The following is an 11,465-nucleotide window of genomic DNA, read 5'->3' as shown; positions in this document are numbered from 1 at the left end:
ACCTATTAAGATCATTTTAGTGAAAGTTTCATGTTCCTATCTCATATAATTTAAGAACAATGATGAATAAATCATTTTCGAGCAAAATTTAAATGGCCGGCTGAATATATTACCGCCGGAGACACGGCAGCGGAATTTAAATGGCCACGCAAAAGGGTTAATGTTGGAAATGGTGTTTTCTACTTGATCCATATGAAGGGTTTTTTTATTATTTTTTTTATTGCTAGTGGGGTGGGACGAAGTCCCTTGTACTGCGGCCACTTCTGGTCTATTTTACCAGCACCAGATAATAGGTGAGGGTGATTGTGGAGCAGTTGGTGGAATGAAGATTGGCAGGGGAAATCGAAGTACTCAGAGAAAACCTGCCCCAGTGACACTTTGTACACCACAAATCCCACTTGACCAGACCCGGGATCGAACCCAGGCCGCCATGGTGGGAAGCCAGCGACTAACCGCTTGAACTGTGGCTCCCTGCTTGTGAAGGGGTTGCAAAGAAAACAGTTGGGGGGGCACCCAGCCAGTTGAGAGCTGAGTTCTGCAAGGGAGACTGAGAAGAGATCGTGCTAAGGTTCAGTTGACTGCAGCTGTGGGATATTTACTGAACAGTAACGATATGAACACAGAAATGAAGAACCTCAATTGTTGAGAGCTGTTACCAAGCAATGACTAGTGAAGACACTGCAGGCTGGAGAAGACTTAGCATTTACTTACTGGTAGAGTATGGAGATCAGAAATAGTGCTATAAGTGCTTGTAGTTCCAAGTCATATAAATGATCAGTAAATCCATTCACCAATCCAAGCCCCATCTACAGTCACATCCTGAAGTTTTACTAACACTTTCATATGGGAGTGAACTGCAGCTGATGGAAAGAAATTTAGGAGACAAATGGCAAAATACACTTGAATGGACCATGAAGGAAGTGAAAACATATTGTCGCATGTTTTTAATCTGGAAGTGATACGTTTATGGGAACACAATAACAACAGACTGTTGCGTAGGAATATCCGTAACAGCGAGTGTTTGTTGCGTAACAATGCAATAACAATGGGCAACAGCCAAAAAAACAAATGTGTTTCCCCAGAGATGAAAGGACAACAGAGGATTCATTGCATGACAACGTCTGAGACAAGGTTATAAAACTCCAGCTTCAACCCAGCACGGTCTTAGCTCAGTGGAGACCTAGTGTGAGAGCTGGAATATTAAAATTAATGAAGATAAGACTCAAGGGGCCTACTTCGCTTGTGGTTGTTGACCGCCTGAGTCTTGTCTCACTCTAAATGGATGAAATATTCCATTTGTAAATAGTGCAAAATATCTAGGTGTAACCTTCGATAAGAGAGTTAATGGAGATTGCACATAGAAATGATCAAAGCCAAGGCCTTTAGAACATTCATTAGACTATATTCCCTATTCAAAAGGAGTGATTAAGCGCTAACATTAAAATGACCCTCCACAAAGCTCTTATTAGATCCGTAATGACTTATGCTAGTCCCGCCTGGGAATTCACAGCAGACACTCATCTAGTGAAATTGCAGCGCCTGCAAAACAAGGTTCTCCGCACCATTGGCAATTTTTCAAGGTGCACACCGGTCCGTGATTTGCACGTGGCATTCAAAATCCCGTACGTATATTACTATATAACAAAATTATGCAGGAAACAAGCAGAAGTCATACAAAATCATGAAAATGAGAATGTTTGCAACATCGGACAAGGCAAAGCCTGACACAGGAAGTATAAGAGGCTTAAACTTGGTGGCGGTCAGGCATACGACCGTTCAAGTGACTAGACTGCCGTGGTAGCAAATACTACTAGAAATAGGGCATAATCTGCTGTACTGAGCCTGGATTGACAGAGGCCTTGTATAGTATATTGTACAAAGATATAGGAATTAAGAGTAAATTTGTAAATATATTAAAATACTGACACTAATACGGACTATGACTGACAAATGACAGACCTGACCTCTCGTTAGAGAGGGCGCCCCAAATGGACAGGACAGTAACTTTCATATAAGAAAAAAAAAATCTGGTCATGAACCCCAGCTGGGGCTCGACATCAAGACAGACAGACTGACTGACCGTCAGTCGCAATTTGACTTGGACTTGGACTTGGAAGAGACGAGTTCAGTTTGTGTTTGACCTTCGAAGAGATCAGTCAGTAGTAGCCAGTCTTCAGTTTGGCTTCAACTATAGCAGGAGCAGTAATTGAGATATTGAAGTTGTGTATAAGTGTACGAGTGTGTGTACATATAATCATCCAATAAAAGAATTTGTTCCGATCCGAAGACCCACACAATTTATTAGTGTTGAGTCACACCAATAGTTCTGAATAGAGAGAGAAATTGTTAATCAGCCTGAGTGGTGGGGCTAGATGAAAATAAGAATAGAAACTGGGGGGACCCACTGGAGGTGAATTAACCTAAGAAAAACACAACCAAGATGGAGATTATGATCACGGGCTGAACACATTTTAGAAGTCTGCACACTCAGCACATTGCCCTGAAGCAGCTAGAGGTCTGTCTTGCCTCCTGAATGGCTTTGCCACAGCTAAAGCAGTTGTCAGCTGCAAGTCCAGGTTGTGAATACACAGTTCACCTGTGGGCAAGGAGAGGGGGAAGAACACAGGGCCTACAGGAAAGTGTCTACAAATCTGTTTCAGGAATAGGATCCACCGAGGCAAGCAAGGCATGCTCAGCTAGATGATGATGGTAATGATTAAATTTAACTTAGCCATATATATGCGAGTGAGAATGTGTGATTCTAATTGGGAGACATTTCTCCACAAGGAAAACCAAGCCTACCTACACCATTGTAATTAGTCCACACCAGCCTGTTGACTTGCATAATGTAGCATGTAGAGCCATTTCTGTGCGACGACTTCGAGATAGTTGAATGTACATGAGATGTCTCTAGACTACAGCTCAGTATATATATGTTCCCGCAACAATAGAGGTACTGCTGGAAATGGAGTGTTTCTACATGATCTTTGCCGAGGAGTTATCTTGAAGACAATTGGGGCTACCAAGTGAGTGGGAAAAGGCTTAGAAGGTGCTGTGGTGATTAGTGATTGTGCTATAATTACTTGTACTTATGAGTCATGTGTATAAGTGGTCAATAAATCAAATATCCTATCCAAATCTCCATCAATAGCCACCCATACACATGACAGTAACATACAGGACATGTAAAACATTATGCCTTGTGTGGTATAATGTGCTTACAGGACACTATTTGCTTTTAGACATCTGTGGGGAAATCAAATACACATGACAGAATGTTAACAACTGAATTTAAAGACCTATGCATCCACTTGCCATAATTTTTCCCTCTGTATGGACGAGCAGACATGTCAGATTATTGAGCCTTGTTCTGTATGTATGCATATTGTGACATATAGACCCATTGCTAGGAGGTGACTCTGTAAACATCAGCCATTGCAAGGTGATGCCTGCACTCAACAATGGAGGAGGTGTCATGATATGTGATATGTATAGCCATTTCTATGGAGCACCTGCAGTTTACGCATGCTCAGCGATGTCATACAACATTAACAGAGGTGATGTAGGTGGTGTTTTCTGTAGATCCGCTCTGAGGCTATATGTCTCCACCAATCATGTTCTGTTGAACGAGTGAGTGCAGTGTAGTTGAGAGTGCAGCTGTGATGTGTTAACCAGTGGTCAGCAGAATTTAAGACTCGTTACCACAAATGTCTAGCGAAGACACGGCAGAGGAATACCCATTGTGAAGAGCTGTAAAGACTAATGAAAGTAGATTGAGAAGACTTGGCGTGGAGTGTTTTGTAGTGTGGATGGAAATGAGCAATAGTATAATAATTATTTGTAGTTACAACCTGTAAGTTGTCAAAAAATTATTCGCCATTCCAAACCCTGTCTGTCATCACTAATACATGTGACAGTATATTTAAGTTCTTTTCATTGTCATGAAATCAATTCATTTATCATAACAATATGAGGATAAACTATGAAACTTGTGGGAATGTAGAACATAGTCGAAGCAGAATTCATTCAGAAGTGCAGAGATAATAAATTGTTCACAATCAATGTTTAACATAATACAGATTTGTGATGGACAGAGCCATCTGGTAAAACTTTTTAGCAAAATATTGTCATGTAGTGTATGTGTGCCTATAGATTTGGTTTGGTTGGTGACTGAATTTATTGGCCACTTATACATACAACTCAGAACTATAAGCAATTACAGCTCCACCTCTAATCTCCACAAATCACAACAGCACCAGGAAAGCCTCTTTCCAACCTGCTGTGTCTTCACTAGCTGTTCCCTGGCACCAGCTTCGAACAGTGGAGATTCTTCATCTGCAATGCACAGGTCCTGTCTTTACAGCCTCCCTTGCAGAAGTCAACTGAATTGGGTCTAACCTTGTCCCTTGCTTATAACATCTTGGCACGGACCATGTAGAAACACCCATTTTCCTTTGTTATAGTCCATCTGTTGCATTACTAAGAATCTGCAACCTAGCAATGGAAAACATGTTTACCAAGCTGTTACCCAGAAACAGTCACTTTTTGCAGGGTCACCACTTAGCAGTGGGTCTGTATGCCACAACATGTAATTAACCTTTAACATCCAAAGTGCCCCGATCAGGCCAATGATGAGTATGGTCGTTGTGGCCAAAGTACCCCGATTTGGCCAGTCGGGCATTTAAACTCCGCTAGTGGAAGCGCATGCACAGTCCTAAATATTTATTTTTAAATGTAGTAATTACCAGACAGACTTGAGTAAAACCCTAATAGAGGAATTAAAATGATACCTAAATGAAAAACAACAATAAGAATATACATATGAGTTATGCCCAAACTCATCCACAAGCCAGTACTTTTATTGCAGATTCTGCAGATTAATGTGTTAAAAATATATAGTAAAATTTGATGTACATACCTTTTTTTGTTGTTATCTGCTTGATGTATATATAGGCTGAAATGAAACTACAGTATTTGATTTCACTATGAATGCACAGAAAACAGATTGCACTCTGTATCTCAGCCATGATGCAACTTTCTGTTCACGACCCTAGAAGGGGCAGTAATCTCTTGCAGCTATAACGGAAGGTCTTAGCACTGAAGAAGGGACCCCTCTAGCTTTCCCTTGAATATCCATGCCTTCATTCTTCTGTCCTTTAGTCAAAAGATTCGAAAATCTGAGGAGTGTAAGAAAGACGTGAAACTTGCCGGCAGAAGAGCAGATGATTTTGTTGCTTCCATCTGTTTTATGACACCAGGGACTGCTAAAATATGTCAAGTGTTACAAGCAGGTCTGATCTTATAATGCAGAACAACTCTGTGAAGAACAGGGAAACCATTTTTACAGTACGCATAAAAAAAAATGAAAATAGAATATAACTTTATGTATAAACATTTTCAAGTCTTGTGTTATAATATGCGACACTATGTTCTTTGCTGATACAAACAAAGTTAATGTCATCCATTTATCATAAAAATTGTGTTAGATACAGCATTTTTAAACAAAATGGTTAAAATTGTTTAAGCGCCCTAACAGGAATGGATATTTAAACGCGCACCAGCAGCAATGGGCATTTAAATAAACTCCGGTCAGCTCAAGCTTACCACCATTTCAAAAGTCTGTCGTTTAAAGGTTAACAGCCAGAAGTACCATTTTTTGTCTGGCATATGATTAATTTTCTCGGTGAGTATCACACTGTAGAATAGCTAAAACTTTAAAAAGTCAATAGCATTCAAATAAAGAAATTACTATTTGCTCATGTAATAAAAGAACAAGATTGTAAAAGCATACAGTGTGCATTTAAAAGGCACTTTGGCAATTGTACGCTCTGACTATGAAATAAATGATTTCATTGTTTTGAAAACCTGATTTTGGTCTGTCTTTTTGTTTACGAGAAAATACAGGTATGTATATGTGTTGTATACGTGTGGTAACTTTGTCCTGTTACAAGGACCTGATTTTCATTTGGAACAAAACAGTCTGTTTGTGCAGAAGCCAGCAGTGTAACACTGTAAGTGCAGAGTTGCTGAACAGGTAGGAGGGCGAACTCATTCCATGGCTTTGAAGAGTGTAATTCTGCCTGTGACACCTCTTTTGGTAATATCTTATGAAGCGTACAAGTTTTGAAGCTTCTCATTAGGCAGTTTTCTTCACTCTCTTTTCACTTCCACCATTTTAGGTCCAAATATTGTCCTTTGCATCCTGTTCTCAAACACCTTCAATCTATATTCTGCCCTTAATATAAGAGTTTCACAACCATACCAAATGGTTAAAATTATTGTCTTTTATGTTGTATTCTTTACCATTCACATAAGAGAACGGAAGACAAAACATTCTGAACTCAATAATGCAAGGGTTCTGTGAATTAACTCTGTTCTTTATTTTATTATGACTGAACTTCTAATTTTTTTGCTTCCCCCAAATATTTAAACACTTTGGAGGATTTGTTAAAACAGCCAATTATAAGAAACAACTTTAAAGTAACCATTATGTTTTATGTTTAGGATTTGGTGGGAAGTATCCATCAATAAAGAAACTGGAACATGCTTTGGAGGATCAGATATACCATATCCTGCGTAAGAGCAGGGTCATCACTAACATCAGGTATGACTTGACATTCAGTCTTGTTCAGGCCTTTTTCATTATTTATGAACATATGGTTTCAGTAAATTCTGTAGTCCTGTTTCATTATGTTCCAACACAATTGACATGTGCAATATTTCCATTCATTGCACTTGTGTATTCCCAGAAAAGAATTCGGTAGGTATTATTCCGGGTACCAAGGAGGCTACAAAGTAAGACCTAACAGCCTTTGAAGCTTTTCATTTAGAGCAGCACAGCTTTGCTAAAGTGGGGTACTGAACTGTCTTGTTGGATAACTCAAATTTCCTCTTCTTCCAGCTGTGGATATGTCGGACTTCCACTCAATAAATTTTCAGCTATCCACCATATCTGGAGGCCACTCCTCCATCCACATGACCCATTGAGCATGAACTAGACTCAAATTATGTAAGTTTTGAGGTTTTCACGGCGATGACAATGAAGAAAGTCGTCTTCTGGGTTTAGGCACCGTGTATTCTTCGTTTTGGCCAACATTTCGGAGGAACTGCTCTGAAGATGGAGGCGCTACGTTCCTCCGAAACGTCGGCCAAAACGAAGAATACACGGTGCCTAAACCCAGAAGACGACTTTCTTCATTAGACTCAAATTAATTTAGCATCTGTGGAAATCTTGGAACTTCAGTGTTCCTGTAGCATCTGTAGTCTGTTATATGCAGAATTTAGATATATGGATCTCTCTGCAGTAGAAAAATATAAAATACATCAGGAAATTTCCAGCAAGCATAATCTGTGTTAAGAAGTGAACATTATGTAATGTTGTATTTCAGCATCTTGTTGCGCTGCATTCTTTCCACATACTTACACATTCATCTGCATTTAAATTAGCATCAATGTGTTTCATACTAAAATATAAACACAACTCTATATTGCAGGTTACAGATACAGCAGTCACCACACACACTGCACACAAAGGAAAACTATACTTCAGGTTTCAGTATTGTATCCTAAAAAGTGTTATGACAGTACATAAAATGCAGCAGTTTCACCAAAACAGCTTTGGCGCACCTGATCATGGCCATGTAGGCTAAAACATGTTATTTAAATAGGACAAATAACGTGAAAGAATGAGAGTTTTAATTAAAAATCAGATTTTGAATTAAAACTTATGGTATAAATATCACAAAAGACTGAAAGAAACACATGCAGTGAACATTATGTGTTGTGTCTTAACCGTTTTATATATCTGAATCTTCAGGTACAATATAATTTTACTAAATGGCTATTTACATATTTAAAATTGTGTCCTTTGATTATTAAATTTATTTATTTTTTTACAGCTCAAATTCCTTATTTGCAATTCCAGCAAATCAGGAATTTGTGTTTGTTCAGACAAAGGTCAATCCATTGAGTGACAGAAATGCACATATGGTGAATTCTCTGGTGGACTTTTGCAAGGATCCAAACAATGACTGCAGCAGGAATAAGGAGGAGATTGTTAATACATTTTCCACACTTCACTTGGAACCAAATGGTAAGTTACACTGGAAATGTAACATTGAATTTGACTGGCATATGCCATGTAGTCCTTGAAAGTCAGCTGACATTTTGGAGGAACAGATCACCTCCATCTTCAGATTTGAAGAATAAGCCAAGCAAGAAACTTTCTTCATGCTCTTTGTAGCTTGTTTCATGCACACATTCTAATTGAAAGGTTGATTTGGCATCAGAGAAGTATATTAATATAATGAGCTTTGTGGACTGTAGGTTGCAGTGAAGAGTAGACAGAAACATATCTGTGCTCGGAACATAGTAGTTTAGTATGTACATCGTGTGGCTTCAATCTCGACAGATCACAGCTTCAGGAGTTTCCTGCAGCAGCACATTGACCAAGCATTCACAAAAGGCTTTGATGACAACGTGGGTAGACACACTGCACATGGATATTTTGAGGTAATTTTGTGACATGTCTCAGTCTTGAGATAATGATTCAGCTGTTCCCATCATTTTTATTCTCAGTGTCTCTCCTACTAGTTATAAACTGACTTGTGCGAAAGTGTGAAAAAGCAAAGTTATTTAAGTACACAATTCACAATTAACAGCTGCGTTAGGTAGAAAGAATTACAAATGAAATGCATGTATCCCTCGGTTTATGAAGGTAATTTGTTCCATGAAAACTGTTCATAAGGTGAAAATTTATAAATCAGAAATCGTAATCCCATTACTTTATGCATAAATGTCACTAACTTGTTAACATGTCCCAGAAAATGTCACCAGTATATTTTAATGTATGCTTTAATAGTAAATAATTATTAAAATGTGTACAGTATTACTTTCTTATGATATTTATTTTTATAAATAAAACTGTATTATTTTATTCATGTTTATTTTCTCATAGCTTATGCACTGCAACAGAGCTGTTCAGTTGCACATCTTCTTGGCAATGAAACAAATGTAGACTGCATACCGACATGGTAGCAACAGCAATGAATGATATTAATTTGCTGACAGGTGTACTGTCTTCAAAGGCAGTCAGGTGTGCCCTAGAAGCTGAATGGTTGTATAGAAATGCAGATAAATGCACAGACATTAGAGGGAAGGATATTTGTCCCTAACATTTGTTACTTATTAGTCCCCACAACTCCATATGTTGCATGTGTATTTCTTCACCTTCTCCCCTGCCTCCCACATCTTGCAAATGTAAATTATTCATTGTAGTGAGAATGAAGTTTATTAAATGAAAAACATTCTTTGTTGTATGTTAATAAAATGAGAGATACCTATAATTAAGACTCTGATGAACTCTTTTAAATATATGTCATAAATTGTTTAATATCTGCTTGAGAGTTGTAATAGAACATTACATTAAAGGAATGAAATATGTCACAGTCTAAACTCAGTAAAGACTTTCTTTTATTTTCTTAGCTGTAATAGTGTTTAGGAGGCCATCATTGATTGTTGAACATGTAAGTTCAAAAATATCCTTGTAAAATCCCTTGGTTCAGTTATCTCAGAGACTGTCGGACTATGGAAGAAATGTTGGACATAAAATCCGAATCCTCCCAATAGTTCTCAAGGTGTTTTGTGTGCAGAGACAGGTGGACTGAGTGATCTCAGTAGGTGCGCCACAGGATTGCAAGTGCACTAAAAAACACATTATTAATGAAGTAAAACTTTATTGCATCCATTACGGTGTCTACTTTGGGGTGTGGGAGTTTGACTGTTCCTACTCCTAAGCATCCTGCTTATACAGGGTATCCCAGGAGGAAAGGTCAGTATTCTTGGAGGTCCAGGATAGTGCAGTCGGCATGGCAACTGGCTACAGGCTGGATGACCAAGCGGTTGGATTTCAAGTCCTGGTGAGGGCAAGAATTTTTACTTCTCTGTGTTGTCCAGACCTACTCTGTGGCCCACCCAGTCTACTGTCGAATGGGTACCGGCATCCACTTTCCCCAGTTGAAGCAGTTGAAGCAGTTGAAGCATGGAGCTGACCACTCACCTCCAGTATTGCCAAGAACATGTGTCCTATTCCTAACAGTTTCCAAGACAGAGCTATTTCATGTTATTGCTCACATGAGGGAATGTCAGGATGCAATCAGACAACAGCATGCCATGTCCTGACACAAGTTGCAAAGTGCATTGATTTTGACAGTGGGATTTTCGAAAGTGTATTATACTAGGTAACCTCTACCGACTTTGTTACTAGAACAATAAATACTGGTGTTAGAAACAGTATGTAATAACTCATTCTTATCCACAATTTTGGACCTGTACAGTGAAATAGCCCTATCTTGGAAACCATTCAGAATAGGACACATTTATATGTACAATTTTTGCTTAAAATGACTGATACTATGACCTCCCAGAATATTGACCTCTGGGACATTCTGTATTAGTGTTCCCACAATGCATGATTTACATATCACGCATTCAGATTTTTATTATGCTTATGATATCATCTCTTACCAATTGATAGTCATCTGAATTTAGTTCTACATCACTCTCATGTTCTCCTTCTGTCCTCTTCAGTTCCTCTGTATACAGGGTGCTCAGAATAAGAGGAAGTGTGATGTTGCTACAAGCAATCCATCCTTACCCCTCATCCTTTCCACTGGAAAGTTCTGGAAGAGAGATTTAACACTTTGCGGACTGGTGGCCTATTTTTATGCCCAGCGCTTTTAAACCTGGCGGACCGGTGGCATATTTTTATGACTTTAGGGCACGTTAGATTGTAACACATTATACCTTTCTCTGGCGCCACCAAAATAAAATGACTACTGCGTAATATTATTCCAGAATGTTTGCTTAGTAGGCAGGAACTTGATCTCGCTGTTTGGGTACCCCTTCCAAAGGAAAATTATCTTTGACCCTTCAAGCTCTTATGTACCAGGCAGGAAGTTAGTTGCGCAATGAGTCAAGGACAGAAGCAGTTGAAAACCAAGCAATATCTGACTTGTTCTCTGACATGCTATCTGGTGTGAGCTATTTGACATTCCTTCTGAGACGTGTAGTGATAGTGATTTGACAGTGGCAGTGGCAGAGGACAACAAACAATTGTGGCTACAGACAATATAAGTGAAAGTAGCTCCGACGAAAGTGCAGGTAGAAGGGGAATGTTTCCAGAAATATCACACTCTCAAGCACTTCTAGAAGCATTGGTAAGTGTTCTCCAAAAATTTTGGTTCATAAAATTAATTAGGATATTTTATATTAATTTTTAAAGTGAAGAGTGCACAAGTTAGGGTAGTGGGTTAAAAAATGCCGGTCCCCAGGGTGATTTAAATATTTAAATTGCCGGTCCGCAAAGTGTTAAGTTTGAAGCTGTACATAAGAGCTCAGTTCAAGATTCTAGATTTTTCTTTTTGAACAATGACTTGCACTACTGATTAGAGATTTTTTTGTTGAAA

General features: G+C 38.7%; 1 protein-coding gene across 8 annotated transcripts in view; it reads left to right on the top strand.

Moving 5' to 3' along the window:
• Positions 1 to 11,465, top strand: part of LOC111862402 (protein SMG8) — a 71,165-nt gene that overhangs the window by 13,338 nt on the left and 46,362 nt on the right. For all 8 annotated transcript variants that reach the window (XM_023847762.2, XM_023847756.2, XM_023847759.1 and 5 more), the window contains 3 exons: positions 6,505 to 6,604; positions 7,899 to 8,092; positions 8,411 to 8,511. In XM_023847762.2, the coding sequence (XP_023703530.1) occupies positions 6,505 to 6,604; positions 7,899 to 8,092; positions 8,411 to 8,511 (395 nt within the window). The remainder of the gene's footprint in view (positions 1 to 6,504; positions 6,605 to 7,898; positions 8,093 to 8,410; positions 8,512 to 11,465) is intronic.

The sequence above is a fragment of the Cryptotermes secundus genome, unplaced genomic scaffold (assembly GCF_002891405.2).
Source record: "Cryptotermes secundus unplaced genomic scaffold, Csec_1.0 scaffold715, whole genome shotgun sequence".
Classification (NCBI taxonomy): Eukaryota; Metazoa; Arthropoda; class Insecta; order Blattodea; family Kalotermitidae; genus Cryptotermes; species Cryptotermes secundus.
This window is presented reverse-complemented; position numbering and strand designations above follow the sequence as displayed.